Below are 16331 nucleotides of genomic sequence, written 5' to 3'. Positions count from 1 at the left end.
TAGTCCATTTTTTATTTATTTTTTATAGGTGGAAGCTAAATATTTTAGTTCTTCCTGTGGTCTTACTATATTTCAGCTTTTTTTAATTGTATGTTAAATGGCACCATCCACTGCAAACCTTCTTTAATGTTTCCAGGGTCCTTTTAATTAATCTATCTGGATTAAATATGTCAGGAAATCCCGTGTTCTTGTTAGCATTTTCTGGAAGTCATCAATTCGTTTAGTTTTTATAGATGACCTGCTTCTGCGTAGGCATCCAGAGGTAAAGCAGAAATGTGTTTTGTATAACCTAAGGAGTCTCAAGGTTATGCCCAGAAGAGATGTTTCTGATAACAGCCATGGTATCAGTTGCATTGACAACCTTCTGAATGTTGCCAGAGGCAAACCTAATGTTTTGTGTTTAAAGCATATCAAATGGTTAAATTCAATTTCTAGCTTCCAGTGGTGTACGTGTGAGGTCAAACAAAGTCGAATGAAAGTGATCTGTGTTCTTACCGTGAATCAGTCTGATCAGGAATCTTAATATCCTCTTGCAGCCATTGCACACTCTTTTTTTTTTTTTTTTTTTTTATTCCAAGCAATATAAATTCCTTTTTAATATTGCTATCTGACCACATTAAAGGAATGTGAAAGTCAAAATGTAACTTTTGTGCAATTTTAAGAGACTTTTCTCTTGTTATCAAATTCAGTTTGTTCTTTTGATACCCTTAGTTGAAAAGCATGTCTAGGTAGGCTCAGGAGCAGTAATGCACTTCTGGGCACTAACTGATGGTTAGTGGCAATAAACACATGCCTCTTGTCATTTGATCATTTTGGGCATTGATTTTCACTCATAAATGCTGAAATAATGTACATATCTAGAAGCTAGCTCCCAGTAGTGCATATGAAACTTTATTTAATCCCCCGTGTAAGGGTTAAAACGCATAATTAAACACATTGTTAGAGAATTTTATTATTAATACATTTTTATTTATTTTTTTGCATTTTTATCTCCCTTTAAAAAAAAATCACATTAAGCCCTTCAAGTTCTGGCAGTTAATGGACCAGGATGCACACAGTATGCAGACTTTCATGTGAGCAGAAATAATTTCCAGCTGTTATACAAGTTTAGGTCTGATGAATAGTAAATATAAAGTAATCCTAAGTTTAGGCAATGTGCCAAATCTAAAACTGAAATGCTTATCCATTGAGATATTTTACCCCCCATTTATACAAATATACTTTGCAACATTTATGAGCATAGCCATTGGGCAGGTTAGATGACATAGAAATAACAATTGCATTCAAATTATTGTGAATAGGGACTGAATATGTGTTGTGACAAAGAACCACTCTTCTAGAGTGTTAACCAACACCTTAAAAATATATTATAGACTGCAGATGAGAGAGGTGTAATGCTCTTATGTGAATAAGTTATCATTCATCATAATGAAATTAATGATAATTTGTGCAGCAAACAATGCAAAGATATACCTAATTTCTCAATATCTACCTTAAACTTAACCACTTCTGACTTACTGGGTCTCTCATACACTCTCAGCCTCTACCATAATAACTGGAGAAAAGAGCTTGACAAACATTGAGTGCCAGTTCCATGGTACCAAAATGGGTCCTACATTCAATTAAAATTCTCTTGTAGACTGGTGTGGGCTTGTATAATTTCAACATTATAGTTCAACAAATCCGTTATAAGTCCATAGGAGCCACATAATTCTAAATAAACAAAGACTGGTATTTTTACTAATGAATCGCACAATATATGTGTATATAAATTATATTATTATTATTTTTTTTTATATATAAATTCTTTTTAAACGTTTACATGTGTAGAAATAGATATATTGATGTATATAGGTAGATACAAATATATATATATATATATATATATATATATATATATATTGTGTGTGCTTTAAAGTGAATTCAATTCTTATTTATGTTTTTCTGTTTGTTTTCCCTTTCAGTCTGCCATCTTTAATTTTCAGAGTTTGTTAACGGTTATTCTTCTGCTAATATGCACATGTGCTTACATCAGAGCTCTGTTTCCCAATCTACTGGACAAAAATAAAACTGGGTAAGTCATAAAATGTAAACAATACAAAGCATAACAGTATAAGATGATGATGAAAACAACAAACCTATGGATTGATTTTATTCAGTTTTAAACTGTAACCCTTTTTGTCTTTTCAAAATTATCCGTAATATCTAAGGGATTATTTTAGAAATATTTTGAGATACTTTTCAGCTGGAGTTAAATACTATCACATTACCATTAATAAACACATCCATCTTTTATATTAAAAAAACATATCAAAGTTTAGTATTACATATTTTAAAAGGGCCATTTAACACCTCTTGTGTTTGTGTACAAACTGTGTTTTATCCCTAAAGTGGGCAAAAAAAAAGCAATCTGTAACCTAGATTTTCTTAATGATGTAAGCTATCTAAATTGGCTGCTTGATTTGCAGCACTTGGTGGTTACAGAAACTTATTTTGGGTCTCATGGGTGAACATGAACGCCCACAATTTTTACCGAAAGGCAAGATATGTTTAATGTCCTTTTTAAATTAAATTTGTTGGCTTTTATTTTCATATTTAAAATATATGAAGATAATCTCTGTCCAGAGGGGTGAAACGCGTCAGAGGTTCTAATAGAGCATATGGGCGCTCCTTTTATTTAAGTAAAAGTGTATTAATATATATGCAATACGGAACGAACTGAGCACTTGTACTCACTATACTTACCAGTCGTATATAGCGGCCGCTCTTAGGGGCATAACTCTAACTGATAGATTATCCCAACGGCATGATTATACTTCTAGAAACAACTGATAATCTATACTATAATCGTGTTTGTAATGCGTCCGTCGTGCCAGATACGCACGCATGCTCAAAGAAATGTTGGCTGCGAGAGGCAGCCAAAAGAATGTTGGCTGCGCGCACAGCCAAACTGCATCCAGGTGGATTCCGAAAATGGCAGAGTGGTGAAAGAATCCACTGAAGGTGGATTCTTTCACCACCCTGCCATTTTCAGAAACCAGCTGGACGCAGCGTAGGCAAACCGAAAGCCTTAAAAAAACAAAACATGCAACCGCCAGACTTTTGGAACGGTGAGTACCTATTTGGGGATTAGTCTTAGTCTTCTTTGGGGTGGCTTTTTTTTTAGATTAGGGTTTTTTGGGCAGTAAAAGAGCTGAATGCCCTTTTTTAGGTTTTTTTTATTTTGGGGGGTTTCGTGGGTGGGGGTTTACTGTTAGGAGGGGACTTGGAATTTTTCTAATGCAAAAGAGCTTTTTAACTTGGGGCAATGCCCTACAAAAAGCCATATTGGTAGTTTAACTGCATCCAAACTGCATCCAGGTGGATTCCGAAAATGGCAGAGTGGTGAAAGAATCCACTGAAGGTGGATTCTTTCACCACCCTGCCATTTTCAGAAACCAGCTGGACGCAGCGTAGGCAAACCGAAAGCCTTAAAAAAAAAAAAAACATGCAACCGCCAGACTTTTGGAACGGTGAGTACCTATTTGGGGATTTGTCTTAGTCTTTTTTGGGGTGGCTTTTTTTTTAGATTAGGGTTTTTTGGGCAGTAAAAGAGCTGAATGCCCTTTTTATTTTATTTTTATTTTGGGGGGTTTGGTGGGTGGGGGTTTACTGTTAGGAGGGGACTTGTAATTTTTCTAATGCAAATGAGCTTTTTAACTTGGGGCAATGCCCTACAAAAAGCCATATTGGTAGTTTAGTATTAGATCAGGGTGTGTTTTTTTAAAAAAAAAAATTTTGGGGGGGGGGGCTTTTTTATTTTCATAGGGATTAGGTTTAATTTTTTATTTTAGTTTTTTTTTTTTTAGTGTTAAGTTTTTTTATTTTGGTGGGTGGGGGTTTCACTGTTAGGGGGTAATTGGTCATTTTTTAGGTAAAATAGCTGTTTAACTTGGGGCAATGCCCTACAACAGCCCTTTTAAGGGCTATTGGTAGTTTAGTATTAGATTAGGGGTGTTTTTATTTTTGGGGGGATTTTTTATAGAGCTATTGGTTTAGGTTTACATTTTTTATTTTGTCTAGCTTTGTTTATTTTTTCTGTAATTTTACATTTTTTATATTGTGCAATTTGTGCTTTGAGGTTTGTAGGTTTTTTTTTGTTTGTTTTTTAATAGACTGCCCTCTGGACAGGCTTATCGCCTAGTCTATAATATTTATTTTAACTATCGCTATGTGCTTGATATGTGGCTTAAACAACAGTCACAGCTAACACAGTTAAAGGGACACTGAACCCAAATTTTTTCTTTCTTCTGTTATGTGTGATCAGTCCACGGGTCATCATTACTTCTGGGATACAACTCCTCCCCAACAGGAAATGCAAGAGGATTCACCCAGCAGAGCTGCATATAGCTCCTCCCCTCTACGTCACTCCCAGTCATTCTCTTGCACCCAACGACTAGATAGGATGTGTGAGAGGACTATGGTGATTATACTTAGTTTTTATAACTTCAATCAAAAGTTTGTTATTTTACAATAGCACCGGAGCGTGTTATTGCCTCTCTGGCAGAGTTTGAAGAAGAATCTACCAGAGTTTTTACTATGATTTTAACCGGAGTAGTTAAGATCATATTGCTGTTTCTCGGCCATCTGAGGGAGGTAAAAGCTTCAGATCAGGGGACAGCGGGCAGATGAATCTGCATTGAGGTATGTAGCAGTTTTTATTTTCTGAATGGAATTGATGAGAAAATCCTGCCATACCGTTATAATGACATGTATGTATACTCTACACTTCAGTATTCTGGGGATGGTATTTCACCGGAATTACTCTGTTAAAAGTACATTAAACCTTTTAATAGGTATTTATTATGTTAAACGTTTTTGCTGGAATGTAGAATCGTTTGCATTTTCTGAGGTACTGAGTGAATAAATGTTTGGGCATTATTTTTCCACTTGGCAGTTGCTTGTTTTAATTGTGACAGTTTCGTTTCTCTCTCACTGCTGTGTGTGAGGGGGAGGGGCCGTTTTTGGCGCTCTTTGCTACGCATCAAAAATTTCCAGTCAGTTACTCTTGTATTTCCTGCATGATCCGGTTCATCTCTAACAGAACTCAGGGGTCTTCAAACTTCTTTGGAGGGAGGTAGATTCTCTCAGCAGAGCTGTGAGACTTATATATTGACTGTGATTAAAAACGTTGCTCTGTAATTTTTATGTTTCAAATTTAATTATTGTTACTTTACTAATGGGAACAAACCTTTGCTAAAAGTTGTGTTGTTTTTAAGGATTGATGCTATAACTGTTTTTCAGTTCATTATTTCAACTGTCATTTAATCGTTTAGTGCTTCTTTGAGGCACAGTACGTTTTTCTTAAATAAGATTGTAACCAAGTTGCAAGTTTATTGCTAGTGTGTTAAACATGTCTGATTCAGAGGAAGATACCTGTGTCATTTGTTCCAATGCCAAGGTGGAGCCCAATAGAAATTTATGTACTAACTGTATTGATGCTACTTTAAATAAAAGCCAATCTGTACAAATTGAACAAATTTCACCAAACAGCGAGGGGAGAGTTATGCCGACTAACTCGCCTCACGTGTCAGTACCTGCATCTCCCGCCCGGGAGGTGCGTGATATTGTGGCGCCTAGTACATCTGGGCGGCCATTACAGATAACATTACAAGATATGGCTACTGTTATGACTGAAGTTTTGGCTAAATTACCAGAACTAAGAGGCAAGCGTGATCACTCTGGGGTGAGAACAGAGTGCGCTGATAATACTAGGGCCATGTCTGATACTGCGTCACAGCTTGCAGAGCATGAGGACGGAGAGCTTCATTCTGTGGGTGACGGTTCTGATCCAAACAGATTGGATTCAGATATTTCAAATTTTAAATTTAAATTGGAGAACCTCCGTGTATTACTAGGGGAGGTTTTAGCGGCTCTTAATGATTGTAACACTGTTGCAATACCAGAGAAATTGTGTAGGTTGGATAAATACTTTGCGGTACCGGCGAGTACTGACGTTTTTCCTATACCTAAGAGACTAACTGAAATTGTTACTAAGGAGTGGGATAGACCCGGTGTGCCGTTCTCACCCCCTCCAATATTTAGAAAGATGTTTCCAATAGACGCCACCACACGGGACTTATGGCAAACGGTCCCTAAGGTGGAGGGAGCAGTTTCTACTTTAGCTAAGCGTACCACTATCCCGGTGGAGGATAGCTGTGCTTTTTCAGATCCAATGGATAAAAAATTAGAGGGTTACCTTAAGAAAATGTTTGTTCAACAAGGTTTTATATTGCAACCCCTTGCATGCATCGCGCCGATTACGGCTGCGGCAGCATTTTGGATTGAGTCTCTGGAAGAGAACCTTAGTTCAGCTACGCTGGACGACATTACGGACAGGCTTAGAGTCCTTAAACTAGCTAATTCATTCATTTCGGAGGCCGTAGTACATTTAACCAAACTTACGGCTAAGAACTCAGGATTCGCCATTCAGGCACGTAGGGCGCTGTGGCTAAAATCCTGGTCAGCTGATGTAACTTCTAAGTCCAAATTACTTAATATACCTTTCAAGGGGCAAACTTTATTTGGGCCCGGTTTGAAAGAAATTATCGCTGACATTACAGGAGGTAAGGGCCACGCCCTGCCTCAAGACAAAGCCAAAGCTAAGGCTAGACAGTCTAATTTTCGTCCCTTTCGGAATTTCAAAGCAGGAGCAGCACCAACTTCCACTGCACCAAAACAGGAAGGAGCTGTTGCTCGTTACAGACAAGGCTGGAAACCTAACCAGTCCTGGAACAAGGGCAAGCAGGCCAGGAAACCTGCTGCTGCCCCAAAGACAGCATGAACCGAGGGCCCCCGATCCGGGACCGGATCTAGGGGGGGGCAGACTCTCTCTCTTCGCCCAGGCTTGGGCAAGAGATGTTCAGGATCCCTGGGCGCTAGAGATCATATCTCAGGGATACCTTCTAGACTTCAAATTCTCTCCCCCAAGAGGGAGATTTCATCTGTCAAGGTTGTCAACAAACCAGATAAATAAAGAAGCGTTTCTACGCTGTGTACAAGATCTGTTATTAATGGGAGTGATCCATCCGGTTCCGCGGTCGGAACAAGGACAAGGGTTTTACTCAAACCTGTTTGTGGTTCCCAAAAAAGAGGGAACTTTCAGGCCAATCTTGGATTTAAAGATCCTAAACAAATTCCTAAGAGTTCCATCGTTCAAAATGGAAACTATTCGGACAATCTTACCCATGATCCAAAAGGGTCAGTACATGACCACAGTGGATTTAAAGGATGCTTACCTTCACATACCGATTCACAAAGATCATTACCGGTATCTAAGGTTTGCCTTCTTAGACAGGCATTACCAGTTTGTAGCTCTTCCATTCGGATTGGCTACGGCTCCAAGAATCTTCACAAAGGTTCTGGGTGCCCTTCTGGCGGTACTAAGACCGCGAGGAATTTCGGTAGCTCCGTACCTAGACGACATTCTGATACAAGCTTCAAGCTTTCAAACTGCCAAGTCTCATACAGAGTTAGTTCTGGCATTTCTAAGGTCGCATGGATGGAAAGTGAACGAAAAGAAGAGTTCTCTCTTTCCTCTCACAAGAGTTCCATTCTTGGGGACTCTTATAGATTCTGTAGAAATGAAGATTTATCTGATAGAAGACAGATTAACAAAGCTTCTAAATGCATGCCGTGTCCTTCATTCCATTCAACTCCCGTCAGTAGCTCAATGCATGGAGGTGATCGGCTTAATGGTAGCAGCAATGGACATAGTACCCTTTGCACGTCTACATCTCAGACCGCTGCAATTGTGCATGCTGAGTCAGTGGAATGGGGATTACTCAGACTTGTCCCCTACTCTGAATCTGGATCAAGAGACCAGAAACTCTCTTCTATGGTGGCTTCTCGGCCACATCTGTCCAGGGGGATGCCATTCAGCAGGCCGGACTGGACAATTGTAACAACAGACGCCAGCCTACTAGGTTGGGGCGCTGTCTGGAATTCTCTGAAGGCTCAGGGACAATGGAATCAGGAGGAAAGTCTCCTGCCAATAAACATTCTGGAATTGAGAGCAGTTCTCCATGCCCTTCTGGCTTGGCCCCAGTTAAAAACTCGGGGGTTCATCAGGTTTCAGTCGGACAACATCACGACTGTAGCTTACATCAACCATCAAGGAGGGACAAGAAGCTCCCTAGCAATGATGGAAGTATCAAAGATAATTCGCTGGGCAGAGTCTCACTCTTGCCACCTGTCAGCAATCCACATCCCGGGAGTGGAGAACTGGGAGGCGGATTTCTTGAGTCGCCAGACTTTTCATCCGGGGGAGTGGGAACTTCATCCGGAGGTCTTTGCCCAAATACTTCGACGTTGGGGCAAACCAGAGATAGATCTCATGGCGTCTCGCCAGAACGCCAAACTTCCTCGCTACGGGTCCAGATCCAGGGATCCGGGAGCGGTTCTGATAGATGCTTTGACAGCACCTTGGAACTTCGGGATGGCTTATGTGTTTCCACCCTTCCCGCTGCTTCCTCGATTGATTGCCAAAATCAAACAGGAGAGAGCATCAGTGATTCTAATAGCGCCTGCATGGCCACGCAGGACTTGGTATGCAGATCTAGTGGACATGTCATCCTGTCCGCCTTGGTCTCTACCTCTAAGACAGGACCTTCTGATACAGGGTCCATTCAAACATCAAAATCTAACTTCTCTGAAGCTGACTGCTTGGAAATTGAACGCTTGATTTTATCAAAACGTGGTTTTTCTGAGTCGGTTATTGATACCCTGATACAGGCTAGGAAGCCTGTTACCAGAAGGATTTACCATAAGATATGGCGTAAATACCTATACTGGTGCGAATCCAAAGGTTACTCCTGGAGTAAGGTTAGGATTCCTAGGATATTGTCCTTTCTACAAGAAGGTTTAGAAAAGGGTTTATCGGCTAGCTCATTAAAGGGACAGATCTCAGCTCTGTCCATCTTGTTACACAGGCGTCTGTCAGAAAATCCAGACGTCCAGGCCTTTTGTCAGGCTTTAGCTAGGATCAAGCCTGTGTTTAAAACTGTTGCTCCGCCATGGAGTTTAAACCTTGTTCTTAACGTTCTACAAGGAGTTCCGTTTGAACCCCTTCATTCCATTGATATAAAGTTATTATCTTGGAAAGTGTTATTTTTAATGGCTATTTCTTCGGCTCGGAGAGTCTCTGAGTTATCAGCTTTACATTGTGATTCTCCTTATTTGATTTTTCATTCAGATAAGGTAGTTCTGCGTACAAAACCTGGGTTCTTACCTAAGGTAGTCACTAACAGGAACATCAATCAAGAGATCGTGGTGCCTTCCCTGTGCCCGAATCCTTCTTCAAAGAAGGAACGTCTTCTACACAATCTGGATGTAGTTCGTGCCCTCAAGTTCTACTTGCAGGCAACTAAGGATTTTCGACAAACGTCTTCCCTGTTTGTCGTGTACTCTGGTCAGAGGAGAGGTCATAAGGCTTCGGCTACCTCTCTCTCCTTCTGGCTTCGTAGCATAATTCGTTTAGCCTATGAGACTGCTGGACAGCAGCCTCCTGAAAGAATTACAGCTCATTCTACTAGAGCTGTGGCTTCCACTTGGGCCTTTAAGAATGAGGCCTCTGTTGAACAGATTTGCAAGGCTGCAACTTGGTCTTCGCTTCATACTTTTTCCAAATTTTACAAATTTGACACTTTTGCTTCTTCGGAGGCTATTTTTGGGAGAAAGGTTCTTCAGGCAGTGGTTCCTTCTGTATAATGAGCCTGCCTATCCCTCCCGTCATCCGTGTACTTTTGCTTTGGTATTGGTATCCCAGAAGTAATGATGACCCGTGGACTGATCACACATAACAGAAGAAAACATAATTTATGCTTACCTGATAAATTCCTTTCTTCTGTTGTGTGATCAGTCCACGGCCCGCCCTGTTTTTTAAGGCAGGTAAATATCTTTTAAATTATACTCCAGTCACCACTTCACCCTTGGTTTCTCCTTTCTCGTTGATTCTTGGTCGAATGACTGGGAGTGACGTAGAGGGGAGGAGCTATATGCAGCTCTGCTGGGTGAATCCTCTTGCATTTCCTGTTGGGGAGGAGTTGTATCCCAGAAGTAATGATGACCCGTGGACTGATCACACAACAGAAGAAAGGAATTTATCAGGTAAGCATAAATTATGTTTTCGTGATTCAGATAGAGCATGAAATTTTAAGCAACTTTCTAATTTACTCCTATTATCAAATTTTCTTCATTCTCTTGGTAGCTTTATTTGAAATGCAAGAATGTAAGTTTAGATGCCGGCCCATTTTTGGTGAACAACCTGGGTTGTCCTTGCTGATTGGTGGATAAATTCATCCACCAATAAAAAAGTGCTGTCCAGAGTTCTGATCGTAAAAAAAACCTTAGATGCCTTTTTCAAATAAAGATAGCAAGAGAATGAAGAAAAATTGATAATAGGAGTAAATTAGAAAGTTGCTTAAAACTGCATGCTCTGTCTGAATCATGAAAGAAAAAAATTGAGTTCAGTGTCCCTTTAAGTGCTTATTATTAATTTTTACTAAAGTCTTACACAGTGCCAGTGGCAACTATTGTATTGATATTGATAGAAACAGTGTAATATTTTACATCTTATTTCCAGTTAAGTTAAATGGTATCATTAGAATTACAATACTTAACCGTTTGGTATTAATTTAGTAAGGATCTGTCAAACAAATGATGTGATACTACTTGTGTAAAAGCACAACATTAATTTCTCTAAAAACCACTACTCAGGAAGCAATACTGAAACGCCATCAACTGAGCAACTTTGCCATTATATTATATTTTTTCTATCATCCCAATATGATACTTTAATCTAGCTGTGTTGCATGTGTTTTAACTATCTTCACACTTGACTACTTGCTTCTGAAGATATGAGCTAAACTGATGTTAGAATAACAATGAGCTGTTATAGTGAATTTAGACATTTGTTACTTGCCACAAGTGACTTCATTTAGTCACATCACTTGTGATTAAAATAGGTTAATAATCCCAGGCTCCTCTCTGAACATTATTACATACTATTAAGTGGCATTATTACATTACCACTTTCTCCAACATAGGTGTGTCCGGTCCACGGCGTCATCCTTACTTGGGGGATATTCTCTTCCCCAACAGGAAATGGCAAAGAGCCCAGCAAAGCTGGTCACATGATCCCTCCTAGGCTCCGCCTACCCCAGTCATTCTCTTTGCCGTTGTACAGGCAACATCTCCACGGAGATGGCTTAGAGTTTTTTAGTGTTTAACTGTAGTTTTTATTATTCAATCAAGAGTTTGTTATTTTAAAATAGTGCTGGTATGTACTATTTACTCAGAAACAGAAAAGAGATGAAGATTTCTGTTTGTATGAGGAAAATGATTTTAGCAACCGTTACTAAAATCCATGGCTGTTCCACACAGGACTATTGAGAGGAATTAACTTCAGTTGGGGGAACAGTGAGCAGTCTCTTGCTGCTTGAGGTATGACACATTCTAACAAGACGATGTAATGCTGGAAGCTGTCATTTTCCCTATGGGATCCGGTAAGCCATGTTTATTAAGATAGTAAATAAGGGCTTCACAAGGGCTTATTAAGACTGTAGACTTTTTCTGGGCTAAATCGATTCATTATTAACACATATTTAGCCTTGAGGAATCATTTAATCTGGGTATTTTGATAAGATTATATCGGCAGGCACTGTTTTAGACACCTTATTCTTTAGGGGCTTTCCCAAATCATAGGCAGAGCCTCATTTTCGCGCCGGTGTTGCGCACTTGTTTTTGAGAGGCATGACATGCAGTCGCATGTGTGAGGAGCTCTGATACATAGAAAAGACTTTCTGAAGGCGTCATTTGGTATCGTATTCCCCTTTGGGCTTGGTTGGGTCTCAGCAAAGCAGATACCAGGGACTGTAAAGGGGTTAAAGTTAAAAACGGCTCCGGTTCCGTTATTTTAAGGGTTAAAGCTTCCAAATTTGGTGTGCAATACTTTTAAGGCTTTAAGACACTGTGGTGAAATTTTGGTGAATTTTGAACAATTCCTTCATATTTTTTCGCAATTGCAGTAATAAAGTGTGTTCAGTTTAAAATTTAAAGTGACAGTAACGGTTTTATTTTAAAACGTTTTTTGTACTTTGTTATCAAGTTTATGCCTGTTTAACATGTCTGAACTACCAGATAGACTGTGTTCTGAATGTGGGGAAGCCAGAGTTCCTTCTCATTTAAATAAATGTGATTTATGTGACAATGACAATGATGCCCAAGATGATTCCTCAAGTGAGGGGAGTAAGCATGGTACTGCATCATTCCCTCCTTCGTCTACACGAGTCTTGCCCACTCAGGAGGCCCCTAGTACATCTAGCGCGCCAATACTCCTTACTATGCAACAATTAACGGCTGTAATGGATAATTCTGTCAAAAACATTTTAGCCAAAATGCACACTTATCAGCGTAAGCGCGACTGCTCTGTTTTAGATACTGAAGAGCATGACGACGCTGATAATAATGGTTCTGAAGGGCCCCTAAACCAGTCTGATGGGGCCAGGGAGGTTTTGTCTGAGGGAGAAATTACTGATTCAGGGAACATTTCTCAACAAGCTGAACCTGATGTGATTACGTTTAAATTTAAGTTGGAACATCTCCGCATTCTGCTTAAGGAGGTATTATCCACTCTGGATGATTGTGACAAGTTGGTCATCCCAGAGAAACTATGTAAAATGGACAAGTTCCTAGAGGTCCCGGGGCTCCCAGAAGCTTTTCCTATACCCAAGCGGGTGGCGGACATTGTAAATAAAGAATGGGAAAGGCCCGGTATTCCTTTCGTCCCTCCCCCCATATTTAAAAAATTGTTTCCTATGGTCGACCCCAGAAAGGACTTATGGCAGACAGTCCCCAAGGTCGAGGGAGCGGTTTCCACTTTAAACAAACGCACCACTATACCCATAGAAGATAGTTGTGCTTTCAAAGATCCTATGGATAAAAAAATTAGAAGGTTTACTTAAAAAGATGTTTGTTCAGCAGGGTTACCTTCTACAACCAATTTCATGCATTGTCCCTGTCGCTACAGCCGCGTGTTTCTGGTTCGATGAGCTGGTAAAGGCGGTCGATAGTGATTCTCCTCCTTATGAGGAGATTATGGACAGAATCAATGCTCTCAAATTGGCTAATTCTTTCACCCTAGACGCCACTTTGCAATTGGCTAGGTTAGCGGCTAAGAATTCTGGGTTTGCTATTGTGGCGCGCAGAGCGCTTTGGTTGAAATCTTGGTCAGCTGATGCGTCTTCCAAGAACAAGCTACTTAACATTCCTTTCAAGGGGAAAACGCTGTTTGGCCCTGACTTGAAAGAGATTATCTCTGATATCACTGGGGGTAAGGGCCACGCCCTTCCTCAGGATCGGCCCTTCAAGGCCAAAAATAAACCTAATTTTCGTCCCTTTCGTAGAAACGGACCAGCCCAAAGTGCTACGTCCTCTAAGCAAGAGGGTAATACTTCTCAAGCCAAGCCAGCTTGGAGACCAATGCAAGGCTGGAACAAGGGAAAGCAGGCCAAAAAACCTGCCACTGCTACCAAGACAGCATGAAATGTTGGCCCCCGATCCGGGACCGGATCTGGTGGGGGGCAGACTCTCTCTCTTCGCTCAGGCTTGGGCAAGAGATGTTCTGGATCCTTGGGCGCTAGAAATAGTCTCCCAAGGTTATCTTCTGGAATTCAAGGGGCTTCCCCCAAGGGGGAGGTTCCACAGGTCTCAGTTGTCTTCAGACCACATAAAAAGACAGGCATTCTTACGTTGTGTAGAAGACCTGTTAAAAATGGGAGTGATTCATCCTGTTCCATTAGGAGAACAAGGGATGGGGTTCTACTCCAATCTGTTCATAGTTCCCAAAAAAGAGGGAACGTTCAGACCAATCTTAGATCTCAAGATCTTAAACAAGTTTCTCAAGGTTCCATCGTTCAAAATGGAAACCATTCGAACAATTCTTCCTTCCATCCAGGAAGGTCAATTCATGACCACGGTGGATTTAAAGGATGCGTATCTACATATTCCTATCCACAAGGAACATCATCGGTTCCTAAGGTTCGCATTCCTGGACAAGCATTACCAGTTCGTGGCGCTTCCTTTCGGATTAGCCACTGCTCCAAGGATTTTCACAAAGGTACTAGGGTCCCTTCTAGCTGTGCTAAGACCAAGGGGCATTGCTGTAGTACCTTACTTGGACGACATTCTGATTCAAGCGTCGTCCCTTCCTCAAGCAAAGGCTCACACGGACATCGTCCTGGCCTTTCTCAGATCTCACGGATGGAAAGTGAACGTGGAAAAGAGTTCTCTATCTCCGTCAACAAGGGTTCCCTTCTTGGGAACAATAATAGACTCTTTAGAAATGAGGATTTTTCTGACAGAGGCCAGAAAAACAAAACTTCTAGACTCTTGTCGGATACTTCATTCCGTTCCTCTTCCTTCCATAGCGCAGTGCATGGAAGTGATAGGTTTGATGGTAGCGGCAATGGACATAGTTCCTTTTGCGCGCATTCATCTAAGACCATTACAACTGTGCATGCTCAGTCAGTGGAATGGGGACTATACAAACTTGTCTCCGAGGATACAAGTAAATCAGAGGACCAGAGACTCACTCCGTTGGTGGCTGTCCCTGGACAACCTGTCACAAGGGATGACCTTCCGCAGACCAGAGTGGGTCATTGTCACGACCGACGCCAGTCTGATGGGCTGGGGCGCGGTCTGGGGATCCCTGAAAGCTCAGGGTCTTTGGTCTCGGGAAGAATCTCTTCTACCGATAAATATTCTGGAACTGAGAGCGATATTCAATGCTCTCAAGGCTTGGCCTCAGCTAGCGAGGGCCAAGTTCATACGGTTTCAATCAGACAACATGACAACTGTTGCGTACATCAACCATCAGGGGGGAACAAGGAGTTCCCTGGCGATGGAAGAAGTGACCAAAATCATTCTATGGGCGGAGTCTCACTCCTGCCACCTGTCTGCTATCCACATCCCAGGAGTGGACATTGCATCCGGGGGAGTGGGAACTCCATCCGGAAATCTTTGCCCAAGTCACTCAACTGTGGGGCATTCCAGACATGGATCTGATGGCCTCTCGTCAGAACTTCAAAGTTCCTTGCTACGGGTCCAGATCCAGGGATCCCAAGGCGGCTCTAGTGGATGCACTAGTAGCACCTTGGACCTTCAAACTAGCTTATGTATTCCCGCCGTTTCCTCTCATCCCCAGGCTGGTAGCCAGGATCAATCAGGAAAGGGCGTCGGTGATCTTGATAGCTCCTGCGTGGCCACGCAGGACTTGGTATGCAGATCTGGTGAATATGTCATCGGCTCCACCATGGAAGCTACCTTTGAGACGAGACCTTCTTGTTCAAGGTCCGTTCGAACATCCGAATCTGGTCTCACTCCAGCTGACTGCTTGGAGATTGAACGCTTGATCTTATCGAAGCGAGGGTTCTCAGATTCTGTTATCGATACTCTTGTTCAGGCCAGAAAGCCTGTAACTAGAAAGATTTACCACAAAATTTGGAAAAAATATATCTGTTGGTGTGAATCTAAAGGATTCCCTTGGGACAAGGTTAAGATTCCTAAGATTCTATCCTTCCTTCAAGAAGGATTGGAAAAAGGATTATCTGCAAGTTCCCTGAAGGGACAGATTTCTGCCTTGTCTGTGTTACTTCACAAAAAGCTGGCAGCTGTGCCAGATGTTCAAGCCTTTGTTCAGGCTCTGGTTAGAATCAAGCCTGTTTACAAACCTTTGACTCCTCCTTGGAGTCTCAACTTAGTTCTTTCAGTTCTTCAGGGGGTTCCGTTTGAACCCTTACATTCCGTTGATATTAAGTTATTATCTTGGAAAGTTTTGTTTTTGGTTGCAATTTCTTCTGCTAGAAGAGTTTCAGAATTATCTGCTCTGCAGTGTTCTCCTCCTTATCTGGTGTTCCATGCAGATAAGGTGGTTTTACGTACTAAACCTGGTTTTCTTCCAAAAGTTGTTTCTAACAAAAACATTAACCAGGAGATTATCGTACCTTCTCTGTGTCCGAAACCAGTTTCGAAGAAGGAACGTTTGTTGCACAATTTGGATGTTGTTCGCGCTCTAAAATTCTATTTAGATGCTACAAAGGATTTTAGACAAACATCTTCCTTGTTTGTTGTTTATTCCGGTAAAAGGAGAGGTCAAAAAGCAACTTCTACCTCTCTCTCTTTTTGGATTAAAAGCATCATCAGATTGGCTTACGAGACTGCCGGACGGCAGCCTCCCGAAAGAATCACAGCTCATTCCACTAGGGCTGTGGCTTCCACATGGGCCTTCAAGAACG

General features: G+C 41.2%; 1 protein-coding gene across 2 annotated transcripts in view; it reads left to right on the top strand.

The window, feature by feature from the left end:
- Positions 1-16331, top strand: part of TMEM167A (transmembrane protein 167A) — a 132663-nt gene that overhangs the window by 96555 nt on the left and 19777 nt on the right. For both annotated transcript variants that reach the window (XM_053701469.1, XM_053701468.1), the window contains exon 2: positions 1965-2074. In XM_053701469.1, coding sequence (XP_053557444.1) covers positions 1965-2074 — 110 coding nt within the window. The remainder of the gene's footprint in view (positions 1-1964; positions 2075-16331) is intronic.

The sequence above is a fragment of the Bombina bombina genome, chromosome 2 (genome assembly GCF_027579735.1).
Source record: "Bombina bombina isolate aBomBom1 chromosome 2, aBomBom1.pri, whole genome shotgun sequence".
NCBI classification, from domain to species: Eukaryota; Metazoa; Chordata; class Amphibia; order Anura; family Bombinatoridae; genus Bombina; species Bombina bombina.
Note: the sequence above shows the minus strand (reverse complement) of the source record. Positions and strands in the feature narration are given on the sequence as shown.